General features: G+C 42.3%; 1 protein-coding gene across 4 annotated transcripts in view; it reads right to left on the bottom strand.

The window, feature by feature from the left end:
- LOC138156502 (P2X purinoceptor 7-like) overlaps positions 1-18,596 on the bottom strand; it is a 41,704-nt gene that overhangs the window by 15,185 nt on the left and 7,923 nt on the right. For all 4 annotated transcript variants that reach the window (XR_011167163.1, XM_069081858.1, XM_069081860.1 and 1 more), the window contains 6 exons: positions 15,763-15,831; positions 9,771-9,843; positions 6,126-6,222; positions 4,894-4,974; positions 4,647-4,776; positions 1,896-2,032 (listed from right to left, as the gene is read on the bottom strand). Coding sequence is in view for 3 of the 4 variants with exons in the window: in XM_069081858.1 (XP_068937959.1) it covers positions 1,896-2,032; positions 4,647-4,776; positions 4,894-4,974; positions 6,126-6,222; positions 9,771-9,843; positions 15,763-15,831 (587 nt within the window). In the remaining variant the exon portion in view is untranslated. The remainder of the gene's footprint in view (positions 1-1,895; positions 2,033-4,646; positions 4,777-4,893; positions 4,975-6,125; positions 6,223-9,770; positions 9,844-15,762; positions 15,832-18,596) is intronic.

Below are 18,596 nucleotides of genomic sequence, written 5' to 3'. Positions count from 1 at the left end.
CTTGTATACCGAAAGTAGAGTCTGAGTTATCTGGGTCTTTGTGTCAGGCTATAGCCAAGTGCTTCCCCAATGTAAAATTCATTTTTTCTTTTGCTGTAATGATCTGATCTATGCTCTCCAGCCCAGGAACTTGTTTTCATGGCCATACAAAAAAATAAACACTGTTGCTTTCCTTTGGTCCATCAGATTTGCACCCTCTGTGGATCAAGGTCTGGCTTTGCCCCTATAATAGTTATTGTGTCATCTGTGAAATTCTGCTTTCAAGGGCCAGACCATAAGCATTTCTCTCTCTCTTTCTCTCTCTCTCTCCTTTCAATCTATTTCTCTTCTGTCCATTTCCCCTTCAATCTCTCCCCTCTCCCTTCTTCCTCTTTTTCCCTACCTTCTCCAACTCTCCTTCTCTCTCTCCCCTTTTTCTTTCTCCCTATTTTTTCTTCTCCCTCTCTATCTCTCCATCTTTCTCTACTCCTCTGTCTTCTCTCCTTTCCCCTCTCCATTCTCTCTCTCTTTCTCTCTCTCTGTCTCTCTCTTTCCCTCCCTCCCTCTCTCCATCTTATTTTCCTCACCCTCTCATCCTTCTCGCTCTTCACTCACTCTTTCCACCCCTTTCCATATCCTCTTTCTCCCTCTCTTCTTTCCCTACCTCCTCTCTCCCCATCTGTCTCTGTCTTGTCTCTCTCCATCTCCATATAGCCCCTCCTTGCTCCAATGAGAAGAGAGAAGCCGCATGAGATTCAAAGGAATTGTGCCATGAGCACTTTAAGAAAGTTAAGCTTCTATAATAGTAAGACTTATTCTAAGTGAAAATCAGTGGTATACCTGTCTCTGTTTTCCAGAGAACTCAGCATCACCCTAGGAGCTAATGTTCTCAGGCTTAGCTTGGGGACTCAAAGGATATTTACTAACATCCAACTGACACATTGCTCCTTATTATAGTTTCCCAATCTAGCTTCTGCTGACAGGCAATGTCTAATCGTGTTCACTTTTTCTGTAATGATCAAAAACTATTCAGCCAGAAGATACAGCATTAAACACACACACACACACACACACACACACACACACACACACACACACACACACCCCTCTATCTCCCTCTATCCCCTGCCAGTTCACTCATTGTTAAAAAGGTCACAAAAACTTCCTCCTTATTTTGGTGTTTTGAATTACAGGATTTAGAGCTGGAAGGGACCTTAACTGGTGACTGACACATTAAGCAAGAATTTATTAAGTGGTAAGCTCCTGGCATGTAATTTAGATAGGGAGGTACACAGGTAGGGCTGCTAGGTGGCGCCATAATGCAGAGAATGCCGGCCCTGGAGTAAGGAAGACTCATCTTTCTGAGTTCAAATCCAACCTCAGACACTAAGTAGCTGTGTGATCCTGGGCAAGTCACTTAACCCTGTTTGCCTCAATTTCCTCATAAGTAAAATGATCTGGAGAAGGCAATGGCAAACCACTCCAGTATCACTGCCAAGAAAGTCCCAAATGGGGTCATGGAGAGTCGGACACAATGGAAACAACTAAACAACAACAGATAGATAGATAGACAGACAGATAGATGGACGGATGGACAGACGGACGGACAGACAGATAAGATAGATAGATAGACAGATAAGATAGATATGTAGGTAGATAGGTAGGTAGATAGATAGATGATAAATAGATAGATGATAGACAAATGGATAGATGGATGGATGGATGGATGGATGGATGGATGGACGGACGGACAGACGGACAGACAGACAGACAGAGAGATAGATTAAGTACTTACTATAAGCCAGGTACCATGCTAAGCGTTGGGGATAAATTTAACATCTTAGTGGACCAGAAAATACTGACAAAACTTAGGAAAGCCAACCACTGGCTATTACTGACTTCTTCTAGTGCTTTACCTGAAGTTGTAGCCAGGATATAAGGACTCAATGGTAGTCCTGTCATCAAGACGACGGAAACCATACTTTGGACGACAAGAATGGAACCATCGATCTAAGTTGCAGTCCCAGTAGATCTCGATGCCTATAATTCCACCCTGGAAACATGAAACATGAGATAATGTTAAATACTTCAGGATAAAGGTTTACTTTGCTGCCATCAGTGCTAGACCATAGCTTCAGCCAAGTTGGTCTACCCTCTCCCACAATAGCCTCAAGGTTTGAGATCTCTGCTCTTCTTGCTGCATCCTCCATCTTGTTCTCTGACTAGTTGAATTCTAGCCACACTTCCAGACCCATCCCAAAGCTCCATGAATTCCCTCCCCAAGAAAGAGTCCAAAAAACATAGCCTCCACAAGCACTTACTATTCACTCTACTCATTTAGTATTTTCTGTGGCTGTTTAATATCATTAATGACCTTTCTTAATTGTCTATTTCCCATGTGTTCAACTCAATTCTAAGACCCTTGAGGGCAGAGAGTGTATTTTATTCTGTATTCTCTATGTTCCCTGTAGCACAGTTGGCATTCAATACAACTAGATAAACACTCGTTGGGAATGTTGTAATGGGGATTCTTTTTTGTAATAGGGAGCTCTGTGGTTCCTTCCAACTCTAAGATTCTATGACTCTGTGTTTAAATGTTTGTTGATTGACCCCTTACTTGAAGGTTAAAATATAGTTCAAGGTTCCTCAGATGTAGGGTAGTTTAAGCAAAGTGAATTAAGCCTCTAGAGCTGGTCACTGGGACAGCTAGTTGGCTCAATGTAGAGAATATGTAAGCCTGGAGTCAGGAAGACTCATCTTCCTGAGTTCAAATATGGCTTCAGAAATGGAGTAGCTGTGTGACCCTGGGCAAGTCACTTAACCTTGTTTACCTCAGTTTCCCCAACTGTAAAATGAGCTGGAGAAGGAAATGTCAAACCACTCCAGTATCTCTGCCAAGAAAACCCAAATGGGGTCATGGAAAGTTGAACATGACTGAAAAACAACCGAATGACAACAAAAACTGGTCATCATTTAGAAAGAAAGTACACACTCTAATTACATTAGTGAATATCACATTAGTGAATAATTTTGTTCAGTCATGCAGGACTCTTCATGATCCCATTTGGAGTTTTCTTAGGAAAGATACTGGAGTGGTTTGACATTTCCTTCTCCAGCTCATTTTCTAGATGAGAAAACTGAGGCAGACAGGGTAGTGTCTGAGGACAAATTCGAACTCAGGTCTTTCTGACTCCAAGCCCAGTGATCTATCAACTACAGCATCTAATTGCAAAGAATTATAGCTGAATCCAAAGGAAGATACCAGCCCCATAAAGCAATCAATAAGTATTTATTAAGCAGCTACTATGTATAAGTGCCAGGGACATAATACCAAAAGTCAAATAGTCTGTCCCACCAAAGATGTGACATTCTAATATATCCTAATTCTGGAAAAATTACCATTCTCTAAATTCTTTAGTTTGCATATTACAAGGACAGGAGGATGTTCAGTCTTAAGAATGAATAGATGGGGGGTGGCTAGGTGGCTCAGTGAACAGAGCACTGGCCCAGGAGTCAAGAGGAACTGAGTTCAAATGTAGCTGCAGACACTTAACACTTACTAGCCAGGTGACCTTGGGCAAGTCACTTGACCCCAATTGCCCTGCCTTCCCCCCTCCAAAAAAGAAAAAAAAAGAATGGATGGATGGATGGATGGATGAAAAATATTACTTTTAAGAGCTTATTATGTGCCATGTTTTTCATGAAGTCTGATTGCCCCAATTGCTAGTGCCCTCCCTCCCAAACTACCTTATTTTTTAATGACTTTGTGTGTGTGTATATACATATTCACTTTATATTTATACCATATATTTTTACATACTTGTCTCTCTCATTAGAATAGAACTTCCTTGTGAGTTGGGATTGTTTCATTCTCTGGACTTACCATATTCCTAATTCCTAGCATCGTGTCTGATACATAATATGCATTTAATAAATATGTTTGTCCACTGATTGATAACAGCCAAGCATGATGCTAGAAGTTGAGGAACCTGTACAAAAATTGAGGTATTTTCTGTGCTCAAGAAGCTTACACTCTAATGGGGAGACAACTTATAGAGGAGAGTGACATACAATTCCGTGTCCTCAATTCTACTAGTCATTAGTTTCAGGAGGATTTGCCTTATGGCTATGTGGATAATTAAATTAGCTTTATGAGCCTTAAAGCAGTATAAATATTATTGATGATGATGGAGATGATGAAGATTATGTAAGCTGGGCTTTGCACATAACATGGTGCCATTATTCTCTCCACCAATGAAGAGTCTTATGAAAATTTTCCAGACTTGAAGTCCAGGCTAGATTCATTTTATTCATTAGACCTTTGCCTAATGACATGTGGAATAACCTGAATTATTTCTCATTCTCCTGAAGGGAGTGAGCAGTAGTGGCTTGAGCTGCTGAAGAGTAACCAATCACATGGCATCTAGACATGTTGGGTCTTCATCTTACACTTCTTCTTCTTTTTTTTTTTTTGCTTTTTGGAAGGTAATTGGGGTTAAATGACTTGCCCAAGGTCACACAGCTAGTTTTTATGTTAAGTGTCTGAGGCCGAATTTGAACTCAGGCACTCTATCTTACACTTCTTTAAATTCAAACTCTTCGAGAAATCATAGGTACAGACATTCTTCTTTGCAACAACCAAAAAAAAAAAAAAGGGCTTTGCTTACCTGCACAGCCACTTCAGAAAAATTTTCCCCTACTTCTTGGAGGATATCTCCCAGCCGGAAGATTGGACACTGTGGATTCTGAGTCTTATGAAATGTACAAGTAATATTGAATCCTGGTAAAATGTTTCTTCTGCAAAAAAAGGGGGGGGGAATTCTATTTTTAGAAGAAGGAAAGCAAAGCAATTTTCATTAAGATGTTGTGTTCACCTCATTATGGGGGGCTGAGTCAGGAACTTGGAACACTTACGTGGTATAGTTGTGACCTGGGAAATCAATGTTGTTCTTGATGAGCACAGTGAAGTTTTCAGCACTAATTAGAAGAGCTGGCCTGGGAGAAAGAAATAGAATGAGTGCTAATGGCCCAGCTCCAAATCTCACAATCTTTGACAGTATCGAGAAAGATTTATTTAAGCAATTCCTATCAGGAGAGTGCCATGACAGCTGAGAGATAAAGGTTAACAAGATGGTCCCGGTCTAGTAAGGGGATCTGGCAAACACAGAAAGAACCATAATATGAAAGAAATTTTTTGGAAAATCCACAAGAGAAGTGCAAAATGAGAAGTTTATGAGATTCTAAGATAAGAAGGGTCATTGTGGACTGGGGGTGTGGGGGTGGTGAAGATGTTTCACTGGATTTTGGGGTATAGAACTGGAAGGGACCTCAGAAGCCATCTTTACAACCCCTTCATTTTATAGATGAAGGAACAGAGAGTCAGGGTGGAGGATACTTGGTTTTATGAGGGTTGGCTGAAAACTCCTGTTCACTCCTGAACACTCTCATTCACTAGAGAATGTCTTTTTCCTAAATTCTTCTAAAGATAGTTCTCAATGTTTTCCCCCCTCTCTCACCACTGAATTCTAAAGATACTGATCTCTAACCTGCTTGCTTAAAGACCAGCTGCAATGAAGCGGTGTGTGTTCCCAGAGGTGGAAGGGTGCTGAGGGTTTAGAGATTCAAACCTTAGGGGCCATGGAATCCAACTTTCTCATCTTACAAATGAGGCAACCAAGGCTTATAAAGGTTTAATGACTTACCCAGGGTCACATGACTACTAAGTGTCAAGCAGGATTTGAATCTGGGTCTTCCTGATTCTAGGTCTAGTGTTTTCTCTATTACAACCCAATGGCTCTACCCTTCCTGGGCTCCACCTTTTGTGTTAAATAGATTCTGGGGAGATTAATTGTGCCTCTCTCTAAGTCTAGGCTATATGTTAGCTTACTACCTGCTGCCACAGCTTGACTTGACCCCACAAAAATCAGGCATAGCCTTAGGTTCCATTTTGTTACTGCAGACACAGATTCAAGTGACTGGTTGATCCATTCATTCATTCATCTGTTCATTCAACAAACTGATTAAATACCTACTGTGCACCAGATAGAATCAGAGAATCCCCAGACCACCTACAACAACCTATATTTTACAGTTCACCTTTGTTAAGATACTGGGGAAGATAGAAACAGATAAGACTGCTTACTTACCGAGGAGCTTCTCTTTCTGGTTCTACAGGGCACCAGGCAGAGACCTCACAGGTTTTTTTGGTTGCATTGTACTGTATGCACCTTCCTGTCTGAATCCCTGTAGGAATTATATATCCTTAGAGATGCAAAGGACTTCTTAAATATCCCGCAACCCAACTCCCCTGCCTCAAATGACTAAATCATTAAAGATATCATCTCTCTAGATTCCCCATTAAGCCCAAACAGAAACTTACGTTACCTAACCCAAGGAAGACGCAAACATTTTTTTTTTCATGGAGCAGTAGAAGCATCAAAAGAAAGTTTGTCTTGGCTTTCCTCCTAACCGGCTGCCCCATCCTATTCTGTCTGCTTTGCTGGACCATTATCCACATCCCCTATGGGTGTACTCATGGGCATACTCAAAAGTTCTGTCCCAGGGCCTTCTCTCTATACCCCTTCTTTCATGATCTCAACTGTTTCCATGAGTTCAATGGCCATCTCTATCCAAAGAACTCCAAATCTATATACCCAGCCCTAGACTTCTTCCTGAGCTGTGGTCCTACATCACCAAATGCCTATTGAGCATTTCCACCTGGAGGTTCCACAGGTGTATAAAAATCAACTTGTCCTAATCTATCTTATCTACACACACACACACACACACACACACACACACACACACGCACGCACATACACACACATGCACACACGCGCACGCACACATCCCTTAACCTGGCACTTTCCAAATTTCTTTTGGCACTATCATCCTTCCATTCACACAGGAGAAGCATTGTCCCAACAAGTATGAAGAAAACCACCAATGACCAATGTCAAGAAAATCCAAAGAAGGAAGAGTATCTAGAAGGAGAGATTGGCCAATAGTTTCAGGTGCTACAGAGAGGTCACTGGGATGAGAATTGCAGCAATGATATCATTGGCAACCTTCGAGAGAGCAGCCTCAGCTGAGTCTTGGACTTGGAAGCCAAATTGCAAAGGGCTGAGGAGTGAGAGGGAAGAAAGTGGAGGCAGCAAGTGTAGACAGTTTCTAGGCGTTTAGCTATGTAAGATGAGGCAATAGCAAGGTGAAGGTTTCTTAAGGATGGAGAGGATTGGGGCATGATTCAAGGCATCGGAGAAGGAGCCAGGAGATAAGGAGAGATCAAAGTTTAGGGAGAGATAGCGGATGACTGTGAGGGCGATCTGCCATAAGAAATGTGATCGATTCAAGAGTACGAGTAGTGGAGTTGGCATTGGCAAGAGGGGCACGTCTTCATCAGAGACTGAAACGGATGAAGAGTGGGAAGAGGATAATGAGGTGATTCAAGGTGTGGTTTTGGCAGGAAAGAGAGCTGAAGTCAGGGAGACCAATTAAGAGTCAGTTTCCTATAGCAAGGTCTGACCATGTCACTACCTTGCTCAGAAAGGTCCAGTGACTGTTGCATCCAGGAAATCATACAAACTTCTCTCTCTGACATTTAAAGCTCATTCATGGTCTGACTCCAGCCTACTTCTCCAGGCTTATTATACATCACTCTCCTTCATGTGCTTGTGAGAAATGCTAGTAGTTTGGTTTCCACAAATTCCATAGGAATAATGGGTGCTGCACAGGACATCAGGAAGGCCTAAATCAGGATGAAGGGAGGAAGGGGTAGAGTGACCCTATCCAATCATCTAGCTGGAAGAAGTCTGTAAGTTTACCTTGGAAGGGGCCTGAGCTAAGCTGGCTCATACCAGCTGGGGGTCAAGGGATGGTCACTTCATTTACATGCATGCTTAGCTAGCCTTATGCACAGTAACTGACACACCCCACATAGAATTAGAGCCTCATTATCTGATCATGGGACGCATGTCAGCTCATATTGGGAGGAAGGAACATATATGTAATGGGCAGGTCAGACAGATTGCAACCCAGAAGAGCTGGGACCAATCCCAGTTCTGAAGGGAGGAATAAGGCAGGAAATTCAAATGGAAACAGCATAAAAGGGCTTGCCTTTGTCTGATTCTTTGTAGTCTTTTCAGGAAGCTACCCATTTATTCAGGGAAGAATAAATGAAAAAATAAAGATAATGGAAATCTTCCTGGCTTTCCAACAGGTGTTGTTTATTCCTAGACTGAGCATGTTTATAACATACTCTATGTTCCGATGAAATTGTTTTATATGCTGCTTGGCACAATGTCTCCTGGTACACCATAGGAGCTTAGTAAATACTTGCTGATTGATAGACGACATTGTATCCTCAATCTCCATACCTTGGCCTATACCATCCCACCATGCCTGGAATACCTCCTCCTTTTAGAATCCCTAACTTGCTTTCTTTCCTCCTTTGTTTTGTTTTGTGTAAATGTTGGGCATTTGCATTTTTAGTAACATTTTCCTCTCACATGGTTTAAATCCATTTATAGTAATCTATATAACTGAAACAACACAGACAAAAATATATGCTTACCAACTTACTAGAGTCAAATTATTAATCAAGAGCCACCTTTTATACTTGGACCCCCAGTCTCTAAGAATACCTCTCCTACCATGTAACTCTATATCTACTTTGAATGTATATCTATATCTATCTTTTTCATGGGCACATCTTGCTTTCTTCAATAGAATTTAGGCTCCTTAAGGACAGGAACTTAAAGAAACAACACCCCCAGTAGTCCCTGCCCTCAAGGAGCTTACCTTGACAGTGTCTGCTTTAAAAATAACTTAAGAATTCTTATTGATTGATTGTTTTTTTGATCTTCTAAAGAAAGCTCCCTGAGGGCAGACGGTGTTTGGGAACATTTTCTAGTATATTATATATTGCCTAGGTCAGTTAGAATGTTTGTTCTGGTGATGCAAATGATTTGTCATCTGGTTTTACCACAAGAGGGGAGAATGATGAACGTGGACTTTACTATAGACTAGGTTTCCTGGGGAGTTATTGGCCTGAGGGTTGTGGTAAGTGATGGAAGGAAAGAAACAAGTATTTATTAGGTACCTACCAAGTGTTTTACAAATACTCTCTCATTTGATCCTCACAACAACCCTGGGAGGGAGGTAAGTGCTATTACCATCTCCATTTTATAGTTGAAGAAATCAGTTAAGTGACTTGCCCAGGGTCTCATGGCTAGTAACTACCCAAGGCTGGATTTGAACTGAGGATTTCCTGCCTCCAGACCCAGTACTCTATCTACTGCATCACCTAAGGCAAGGCACCTGGGACCTGCCAGAGGCTCAGATGTGGTGGAAACAGTATCCTAAGGCCCCTTCCTGTGCAGGCTAAGGCTAGTTTCCCCTGTACTGACCTAAGGCTCAGTCCACTGACCAGCCAGACTATAAGGTACTCCCATTCCTCCCTGAGGCTCCTCCTAACTGTAGACCAGCAGGGTAATCACCAGCAGCATAGGATAGCTGTGCTCAGCTGAATCAAGGCTGTATCCTCATGGAATATCTTCCCTGTCCTGAATGTCCTTCCTTGGCTATGGCTAAGTGAATCTTCTGTTAACTGCTAAACATTCCATGAGCATCTCCTTTCATTCCAGTGTTTAACCTAAATCAACAGGGGATTAGCTGGAATCAGGACTCTCTTAAAACATTTATATAATTAGGAAAGGGAGATAGAGTGTGGGCTTCCAACCCAGGATTCAGCTTTCCATCACCCAGTCTTAGGAACTCAAAAGAACAGATACCTTTGCTCAGTGGGTCCTTCCTCCCTTTTTTACAGCCCTGGTCAGTGGAACAGAGAGTCCTTCGGGTAGGGTACTGCAGAGGAAAGGACAGGACAAAACGGAGTAAGCAACCATGCTGATTTTTAGAAAGTCACAGTACTTCCACCTAGCAGAGACATAACCTTGCTGGGGAGGGTACTTTTATCTCTCAGTTTCCTCGTCTGTTAAATGGGGATGATTTTACAGAATCTCAGAGATGAAAGAATGCTCAGAAGTGATTCAGGCCAACTTGTACCCAATTAGGAATCTTTCTTGCAACCTACCTGGTGAGCAGATTTTTTTTTTTGCATCACCTGTCACACAGGGTTGTTGTATAAGGACAATACTTTATAAGTCTTAAAATGATAGGGATATAAGAGCTATTATTACTTTTAAAAAAAAAGATGTCAGTCACCATGGAACTTTATTCAGTAACAGCCAGAGAGAAACCATTGGGTAGGAAGAAGGAGGTAGAGTCTAAATATTCCACTAGCTTGAGGTCTGAACAAGGGAGAGTAGATCAAAGACTGAGCATCTCAGTTGGAAGAATCAACAGGGGATGCAGGTAGGACATGAACCAGCAGCCTTAGCTGGCCTGAAATAATGAGGTCGGGCCTGAGCTTTGCCCAGTAGAAAGGAGGAATAGGGAGGGGAGAAAGAGAGATATTTCATTGTTGTTTAGTCACTTAGAAATGTCCAACTCTTCGTGACCTCATTGGGGGTTTTCTTGGCAGAGATACTAGAATGTTTTGACATTTTCTTCTCCAGCTCATTGTACAGGTAAGGAAACTGAGACCAACAGGGTTAAATGACTTGTCCAGGGTCACACAGCTAGGAAGTGTCTGAGGATAGATTTGAATGCTTGACTCCAGGGTTGGCCCTCTCTCCACTATGCCATATAGCTGCCCCCAAGGGCAGCCAGAGAGACATGCAAATGAGTTATTTATTCCTAATTCAAAGAGGTTTCTGGGAAGGGTTTTTAGAGGTAGGATAAGTGCTCACTTGTGAAAATTAATGGTTTTTGTTTTCATTTTCATGCTTTGAGGACCTAGCAATGACTTGCCCATTTCCATATGCCTTACCTTAACACAAGCCTGTTAGACTGAAATAAATTTGAGTCTATACTTCATGATTTTTCTGTAGAAAATGGAGGTCCTTTGGCATGAAGGATACACTTCTGGAATGTGAGTCAGAAGATCTGAGTTTGAATCCTACCTAGCTCGGCCACTTGTTACTATCTACATTCCTCATCTGTGAAATGAGGAAGTTGGACAAGATGACTTTTAAAGTCCCTTTCAGCTCAGAATAAACAAACCCAAGACCTGGGTTCAAATTCTGACTTTGTTTTTGTGACCTTGAGTAAGTCATATAACTTCATTAAGGTTTCTGTTTCCTCATCTGTAAAGTACAGGGGATGGAATTTAAGCTTGCTGGGAATAGAGATTTTTTTCATTCTTTCCACTTCGATACCCAGTGCCTGGCACAACATATTTGTTGATTGACTGATTGACCAAATGATCACTCGAGTTTCCTTCTAGCTGTCTTCACAATTTCTAATCAACCTACATCTAGGTTTCTTCCTCCATGGTCCACCAACATGGACTCAGGGAAAGCAAGCTTATTTCAACAGCAACCTGAGCAAAATTTAATGAGGAAAGTAAATTTACTCTATGGTGCATTCTAAACAAAATTCTAAGAAGATTCCCCAACTTTAAAATTAGTAACAAGAAATCATAAGATCAAAGATCTGGAGCTAGAAGGGACTTTAGAAGTCCCATTTCACTGATGAGGAAAAGCAGCTACTGAGAGACTGAATGATTTGCCTAAAGTTACCTAGGGTAGGGAGTAGCCAAGCGAGAATTTGAATCCAAGTCTTGTGACTAAACTCTTTGCTCTTAACTTTGCACCACACATTTCTTCACTGCCTGCTATTTGGATATCTGATATATTTTTCCTATTCCATTTTAAAATGTAATTGAGAATCGGCTCAATGGGTTGTCCTGAAAGTCTTAGTAAAGTTTTAAGCTTTACTAAGCTTTAGCTATTAAAGCTTAAAACTGAACTAACAGCACTAAGACTTTTAGGAGACCCTGCACATCAAGATATTGTGTAGTTAAGGGGGGAAAGCAGCAACAACCTGGGTTCATAAGCTCATGGGATCTTAGATCTTGAGCTGGAAAGGACCCAGAAGGCACTGGGTCCAACCCCTTTTACTTTTTTTTTTTTGAGTGGGGAAGGCAGGGCAATTGGGGTTAAGTGACTTGCCCAAGATCACACGGCTAGTAAGTGTTAAGTGTCTGGGGCCATATCTGAACTCAGGTCCTCCTGACTCCAGGGCTGGTGCTCTATTTACTGTGCCACGTAGCCAACCCCAACCCCTTTACTTTACAGATGAGGAAAGAGAGGCCCAAAGGGAGTAAAGGGACTTGTCCAAGGTCACACAAACAGTAAGGGACAGAGATAGGTTTCAGAACTAAGTCCTTGGAAATGATGAGCAGGCGGATTTCAGAAAAACCTGGAAAGACTTATATAAAATGTTGCCAAGTGAAATAAGCAGAACCAGGAGAACATTGTAATGGCAACACCGTACAATGATCAACTGTGAATGACTTAGCTCTTCTCAGCAATACAACAATCTAAAATTCCAAAGGACTCGTGATGAATAATGCTATCCACCTCCAGAGAAAGAACTGATGACCTCTGAATGCAGATCCAAGCATGCTATGTTCACTTTCTTTATTTTCTCTGTGTGTGTGTGTGTGTGTGTGTGTGTTTTTCTCTTTTGGTCCCTTTGCCCATATATAACCTATATCAAATTATTTACCATTTTAGGAAGAGGGGAGGAGAGGGAGAAAAATTTGGAGCTCAAAATTTTGTAATGAATGTTAAAATTTTCTTTACATATTATTGGGAAAAATAAAATATTATAAAAAGTAAATGGACAAAAAAATCCAACAAGACTAAATCCTTGGAATCTAAATCCCAGACCCTTTATGGTACCAATCCTGCCTCTAATTTTTTTGCATGGTCTTAGACTTAAACCCTCTGAGCCTCAGTTCTCTCTTATATAAAATTGGGAAAATAATGCCTGCCTCACATGGTTGGTAGAAGGTTCAAAGGAAATAATGCAGGGTCTGTAAAAGCCATTTATAAAAGGATTTTGTCTATATAAGGGACTATTACATTTCCTGCTGGTGATAAGAAATGGTGTGTGGGTCACCATGCCAACAGAAAATAAATTCTAGCTTGTGAATTGCTAGGAATAAGGACTAATGGGGATTGCTTCACAGTCCTTGGTGTTTCTGGGTTTAGGGATATCTTTCTCCAGGTTCTCTGGGGTCCAGCAATTATTCACTGCGCTTAACAGAAATATTCTCCTCTTTTGTAGACTGCCTCCTAAGCTTCTATTACTTAAACAGTGCCTTGGCAAATCAATGCACATGAAGGAGGAATATACTTTTCTTGCCAAAAAGAGAACTGGAGCCCAAAAAGAGCCATGTGGCCTGGAAGCAGTTTAGTTTGGAAGAGTCTCTGCTGGGAATTGGGGGAAGGCAGGAAGTATTCAATGGAAATGGCTGCCCACTTCATCAGGAAGGTGGGGGCGTGAGACATGGAGAGAAGGAACAGTCAGCCGAAAGGAGCACTCGCTACCAAGGTAGGCGAATCAAGGGAACTTCAGTTTGGCTGTGGGTTTGGAGAAAACAAGGCTGATGCTCAGGGCTGCCATTGGGCTAGGAAATATAGACCATGTGACCAGAGGGAGCACCTGCATTCATATTCATGGTTGGGAATAGCTGGTGTTTAAATAGAATTTGGGGAGCAGCTAGGTGGGACAGTGGATAGAGTACCAGGCTTGGAGTCAGAGAGACTCGCCTTCCTGAGTTCAAATCCAGCCTCAGACACTTGCTAGCTGTGTGACCCTGGGCAAGTCACTTCACCCTGTTTGCCTCAGTTTCTTCAGCTCTAAAATGAGCTGGAGAAGGAAATAGCAAACCATTCCAGTCTCTGCCAAGAAAACCCCAACTGTGGTCAAGGAGAGTCAGACATGACTGAAATGACTGATCAATAACACATAGCACTTTATGGTGTGTATTATATGGTATATATTTATATATATATAAATATATATATTTTATGCATATTATCTCAGGATACCTCAGCAAACAGGAGTTATACCGTGTTTCCCTGATAATAAGCCCTCCCCCGAAAATAAGCCCTATTGAGATTGCTACTGTAGTGAAGGTGATCCCCTATGCTACACGCTACATTACCGTACCCTCTGTATGCACCGTTCCCCCCCTGGGTGAAAAGCACACCGCGCTCCAAGCTGCATCCAATCAGAGCTGCAGCAGTGAGCGCGTCATCCTGTTCTTCCCCAGTGATTTGCTTGCTGGCGCCATTGAGAGCAGTGCCACGGAGGAGAGCTGAGGCAGGACACCATAAGCCCTCCCCTGAAAATAAGCCCTCTGGTGTTTTTCTTTCCAAAAAAAATAATAACACAGTGTCTTATTATCGGGGAAACACGGTATTGTTTGAGGAGAAATGAATCCCCCCTGCCCTCTCCAATGTCTTCCATTGCTGTAGTCTTGAGATCATGTACTTAGAGCTGGGAGAGGCCATCCAGTTCAACCCCTTCATTTTACAAATGAGGAAACTGAGGCACAGAGAGGTGCTATCCACAGTCAAACAGCTAGTATGATAACTGAGGCAGGATTTCAACCCAGGTCTTCCTCATTCCAAGTCTCTATCCAACGGGGCACAAAGAATTCTTTGGCTTGAGGCATTATCTCCAGAAGATCACTGTTAAAATTCACCTACATTAAAATGCTATTCATCTGCAGATAGAGAACTGATCATCTCAGAGTGCAGATTGAAGCATATTTTAATTTTCTGTCTTTATTTTCCTTCCATTAAAAAAAAACATGGCAAATGTGGAAAAATAGGTATTGCATGACTTCATATGTATAATGCACATCACGTTTCTGGTCCTTGAAATAGATGGGGGAGGGGCTGGAGGGAGGGAGGAAACTGGAAACTGAAACGAAAACCATTTTTTTTTTAAATTCATTTACATTGTCTGTGATGGGGAATGAATGAGGAGAGAGAACATCAGTGTGGATTAGGGAGTGTATCATAGCTAGAGTCCTGTATTTGTGTCTAGCCTGTGGTAGAACATTCTGAGCTTGGGTTGGTCTGATCAGCCACAGTCGGACACGCCATATCTTGGCCCCAACCTAGTGATGTCTTTTTGGTCCTCTTGGAGAACAAAGGACAACAATCAACCCTATTAAAATCCTAGATTGTGAAAACTAGAACTTGTTAACTTATACAGAACAAAGTAGGCTTGACAATCACCCATACCATTACTCAAAAAAAAAAAAAAAACGAAGTGAAGAAGGTAGAGTGAGTATTATTGTACCCATTTTAAAGATGAAGACTGAGGCTTTGAGTGGTTGCAACTGCCCATCAGGCACTCTCTGTACCAGTCAAACCAGCCTGCTCCCTGTGTCTCTCATGTCATACTTTCCATACCCAGCCTGCACTTCTTCCTAACCTTCATCTCTTAAAATTCTTCCCTTCAAGACTCAATTAAAGTGCCACTCCTACAGGAAGCAGATTTTGATCCCCCACTGCTAGTACCTCGCCTTAGAAATGATTTTATACCTTCTTTTCGTATTTTTTAAATTTAATTTTCTGCCTATATGTCATTTCCCTCCAGGAGAATGTAGGTAAACAGAGTGTGTTTCATGTAAATGTTGGGCACTTTGTATCTTCTGCCATGGACACTCTGGGTCCTTAGAGGCATTCTTTAATGTGATCACACACTCACCTTTCTGAAAAAAAATTCCTTCCAGCCTCTAACATCCCTCTCTCCCTAGCCTCCAACCTGAAAATGCAACATGCAAAGAGATGCCTTTCTCTACCCCATCGGGCTAGAAGACAGGCACTCCTGAAACTCACAGCCCTCCCTTACCTCGGGACAGAGCCCTTGCATCTGGCCTTCTGTGGATATGAAGTTAGTCATCACAAAGAATGAGTTTCCCTGGAAAGAGAAGAGAGACAAGAACATTTAGGTTCTTAGATGAATAATCTCCCTCAAATTGATCCTCTGGGTCCTATTAGGAATGCCTCTTTCTACATTGTCTTCTGTGCCCGGGGTCCTTCCTCCAACCCCAGGGGTTGGCATACTCAGCCTTGCCTCCTACTATGCCTGACATCAAGGCCATCCAGCATGAAGTGCCTCCTCTCAAAGAATCATCAGAATCATAGGTTTAAAGCTAAAAGGGCTCTTGGAGGTCAAGTCCAATGCCCTCCTCTTGCAGATGAAGAAACTGAGGCACAGAATGGTTAAGGGACTTGCTCAGGGTCTCACAAAACTGGTACAAATGTCTGAGGTGGAATTTGATTCCAGATTCCCATCTCAAAAAGCCTGTATATCTTCAGGCATCTTGTCCTCTGCTTCCATCTCTGAGGTGATGCTTTTCTTAGCCAAGGTGACACCTCTCCCACCACACACACACACTCACACACACACGCACGCACACACACTTGCACACATGTAACACACACAAGTGCACACACCACACACATGCATGCAATGCACGCCCACACCACACACGTGCACACACGCACGCACACACCACAATGCATTCACACAGCACGCTCATGCACACACAATCATACAGGTACATACATGCACGCACATACCCACACATGCACTGCACACATACATGCACACCGAGACATGCACACATACTCGCACATACACTACACATACACATACCACACACGCATGCACATTGACCACATGCACACAACACACTCACACACATGCACACTCATGCACACACACATTTCTTCCCTTGATTCTGTCCTTTCATTTCTCTCCTAGAATATTTTATCTTCAGTCACTCCCTTTCTTTCCCATTTTCAATTTCTCCCTGTCTAATGGCTCCTTCCTTCACATACCTAGAAAAAACAAAGAAAAATCCAACAACCTCAAATGACATTGGCCTACTTCCCCTAAAGTTATGGTCCCAAATCTTCCCACTCTTCAGCTTTAAATTTCTAGGAAGAGTCTTCTTGCTGCCTCTACTTTCCCACCACCCATTTATTTCTCAGCCCCTGTTATGCCCTCTGAGGTCCCTTCCAGCTCTGGGTCTGACTCTATGCATCTGGAATTTGGATCCTTACCACTCTACTGAAAACATTTTCGCAAAGGTTACCAGTACAACTAGGTGACACCACAGTGCACAGAGCGCTGGGCCTGGAGTCGAGAAGATTCATCTTCCTGATTTCAGATCTAGCCTCAGGACACTTACTAGCTATGCGATCCTGAGCAAGTCACTTATCTCTGTTTGCCTCAGTTTCCTCATCTGGAAAATGAACTGGAGAAGGAAATGGCAGACCAGTATCTTTGCCAAGAAAATCCCAAATGAGTTACAGAGTCAGTCAGACATAACTGAAAAACTTTTGAAAAAAACCAATAAAAACAAAAAACCCAGAAGAGTCTGGAGCAACGGAAAGGATGCTGCAACTGAAAGTCAGGGGCTCTATGGGCCTGTGATCCCTTGCTCTTTATTCCAGTCCTTGCTCTGCTACCGCTGTGACTTTGGTGAGTTACTTGGACTCTGTCATCTGGAATGTTGTGTTGAATTCTGGGTACCACCATTTAAGGACGGATAAACTGGAAGGAGGCTGCCAGGATGGATAAGAGCCTTAAGTCCATGACATACGAGGACCAGTTGAAAGCACTGGCATGTTTAACCAGGAGAAGACTCTGGGGTTGGGGGTGGGGAGACACAATAGCCATTTTCAAGTTTCTGAAGGTCTGTCACGTAGGAAAGAAAGGGTTTAGCTTTTTTCTGCCATAGTGAGGGTTGCTTCATGCATAGGTTATACCAAAAGGCCAGTGAGTTCTCTTCCAATTCTCAAAATCTGTGCTTCTCTGGATCCTCAATATCTGATCCTTTCCAATAGTCTGCCATTTACTGGTTCCTATCTGCTCATTCTATCTTCACAACACTTCTGGCATTGATTTCTGTCTCTCTACCCATATGGCCACTTATCCCTTCTATTTGATTTATTATAATGACTTCTTAATTGGTTTCCCAGCTTCTAGACTTTCCCTTCACCAAACTCTCCCCCACACAATTGCTAAATTAATCTTCCTAAGGCACGGATCTGAGCATGTCACTTACCTGCTAAAAAAGTGTAAACAGCCCTAGTGCCTTGGCATTCAATACAAGCCTCTTAGCCTGACACTCAAGGACTTCTGCAGGCAGCACCAACTTGTCTCTTCTAAAAGCTAGCATGGCATAGGAGACGGGATACTGCACTCAGGGTCAGGAGGACCTGAATTCAGATTCCTCCTCAGACACTCATAAGCTCTATGACCCTGGGTGAGTCAACTTAACTGCTATTTGCCTCAGTTTCCTCAACTGTAAAAGGTGAATAACAATAGCACTTACTTTGCAGCCTTATTGTAAGGATCAAGAGATAATAATTGTAAACTGCTTAGTACAGTCCCTGGCATATATTAGGTACATAATAAATTATTTTTTCCCTTCCTTCCTTTTCTTCCTTCCTCCCATCTTTTCTTTTCTTCCTTCTCTTCTCTTCTTCCTTTCATGATTCCTTCCCTCTTTCCTTTCTTCTTTCCTTCTTTCCCTTCCTCTATACCTTCTTCATTTCCTCCTTCCCTCCTTCCTTCCATCCCTCCTTTCCTTCACTTCCTCCTTCCCTCCTTCCCTTTCTCCTTTCCTCCTTCCTTCTGTCCTTTTTCCTTCCCTCCTTCCTTTCTTCTCT

The sequence above is a fragment of the Petaurus breviceps genome, unplaced genomic scaffold (genome assembly GCF_028583685.1).
Source record: "Petaurus breviceps papuanus isolate PSGF00001 unplaced genomic scaffold, PetGlider_PUasm1.0 99, whole genome shotgun sequence".
NCBI classification, from domain to species: domain Eukaryota; kingdom Metazoa; phylum Chordata; class Mammalia; order Diprotodontia; family Petauridae; genus Petaurus; species Petaurus breviceps.
Note: the sequence above shows the minus strand (reverse complement) of the source record. Positions and strands in the feature narration are given on the sequence as shown.